At 38.2% G+C, this 1,697-nt stretch overlaps 1 protein-coding gene across 1 annotated transcript; it reads right to left on the bottom strand.

Moving 5' to 3' along the window:
* Positions 1-300: 300 nt before the first annotated feature.
* On the bottom strand, positions 301-1,248 carry LOC100921373 (olfactory receptor 1013-like). The gene has a single exon (XM_003773918.2). The coding sequence runs from the start codon at positions 1,246-1,248 to the stop codon at positions 301-303; it is 948 nt and encodes a 315-aa protein (XP_003773966.2).
* Between the last annotated feature and the right edge of the window lie 449 nt (positions 1,249-1,697).

The following is a 1,697-nucleotide window of genomic DNA, read 5'->3' as shown; positions in this document are numbered from 1 at the left end:
TACAAAACATAATATATTAAGTCACTCTATCCAAACATAAATTAAACAACCAAAAACATTTGACTCTACAATCATATTTTTCTTCAAATAGTAACCCAGTTTCATTTTGCTCATCCCAGAATTTTCTGTCATAACCTAAATTGTCTCAAATCTTATGAGACTATTTTATTCCTAGGAAAAAGAAGGCATATTCTATATCATATTTAATAGAAAACATTTCAGAGAACTCTGAGTGTCAGACAAGTTACATCCAATATTGAGATGAAATTTTTAGAGGAAAACACAATGTTTTCTCCAAATTTAGGAAGTTGTCATTTTGCAGAATTTCTTTAGGGCTTCTTTGACATCCTTGTTCCTCAGGCTATAGATCATGGGGTTCAACATGGGGAAGAGCACAGTGTAAAATGTAGAGACAATTTTGTCCCGTTCCAGAGAATAGCTGGAACTTGGGCGAGAATAAATGTAAAGAATAGAGCCATAGTATAAGGTAACAGAAATCAAATGAGAGGAACAAGTAGAAAAGGCTTTGAGTCGACCCTGTGTAGAGCGAATCCTCAAGATGGCAGCAATGATGAAGAGATAGGAAGCCAGGATTAGTGCAGTAGGAGTGATGACATTGGAAGCCAAGAGGAAGTAAAGCACTTCCTGGTAACTGTCCTTCACATCACACGCCAGCTTTATCAAAGGTGGGACATCACAGAAGAAATCATCAATAACATTATCCCCACAGAAATTCAGAGTGAATGTATTGCTAGTAAGTATGATAGCGTTAACAAAACCACCAATGTAGGAAATGCCAACCAGACACATGCATAACCATCTAGACATGGCCTGAGCATAGAGCAGTGGGTTGGAGATGGCTACATAGCGGTCATATGCCATGGCTGCCAACAGGTAGCATTCACTATATGCTAGTCCTGCTGAGAAAAAGAACTGAGCCAAACATCCAGCAAAGGAGATGCTTTTATCCTCAGAGATACAGGTCACCATGATTTTAGGAGTATAAACAGAGGAATACCAGAGATCCAGAAAAGACAGATTCCCAATGAAGAAATACATGGGAGTGTGCAGCCGGGAGTCAGTATAGATTAATACTATCAAAGTAATATTCCCCATCAGTGTCATAGAGTATACAATGAGAAAAATTACAAACAGGATGAGCTGCATCACAGGATCCTGGGAAAAACCAAGAAGAATAAATTCAGTTACAGTGTGGTTGTCTTTCTCCATGCCTGTAGAGGGTTTCATCTGCCATGGAGAAGTGGTTCAGAAGTGCCATTGCCCATATCTAGATAAAACAAATGAAAAGCAAACATTGCATGATTGGATACACTATACCAATCAACAGTAGTAAAATTTGCCTATTGTCTAATTTGTTCATCTCTGCCTATCATTTAAGTAAACCTTAGCACCAGCAGAAATTTGAAATGGTTCTTATTTCAATGGAGGTGACTTTGAATGATCAACATCTTTAAGAAGATGGTGTTCCCTACTAGCCCAAAAAGGTTTCAAGTATATCCCATGTCTCTGACTTCAACACTACCCTCCAAAGACTAGCCCAGCTAGCTTCAGAGAGGCTCAGTACCTGCCATTTTCACTAGTAAAGGAGATTTTATCCACATCCATCTTCAACAAATGTCTACCAAGCTCTGTACAAAATATGGAAGTACTGGATAGGAAATCATTTTGAAATAAAT

This window comes from Sarcophilus harrisii, chromosome 6 (genome assembly GCF_902635505.1).
Source record: "Sarcophilus harrisii chromosome 6, mSarHar1.11, whole genome shotgun sequence".
Taxonomy (NCBI): Eukaryota; Metazoa; Chordata; class Mammalia; order Dasyuromorphia; family Dasyuridae; genus Sarcophilus; species Sarcophilus harrisii.
This window is presented reverse-complemented; position numbering and strand designations above follow the sequence as displayed.

Excerpts from the sequence above, each read along its gene's own strand:
- LOC100921373 (XM_003773918.2), bottom strand. The coding sequence starts at position 1,248 with ATGAAACCCTCTACAGGCATGGAGAAAGACAACCACACTGTAACTGAA.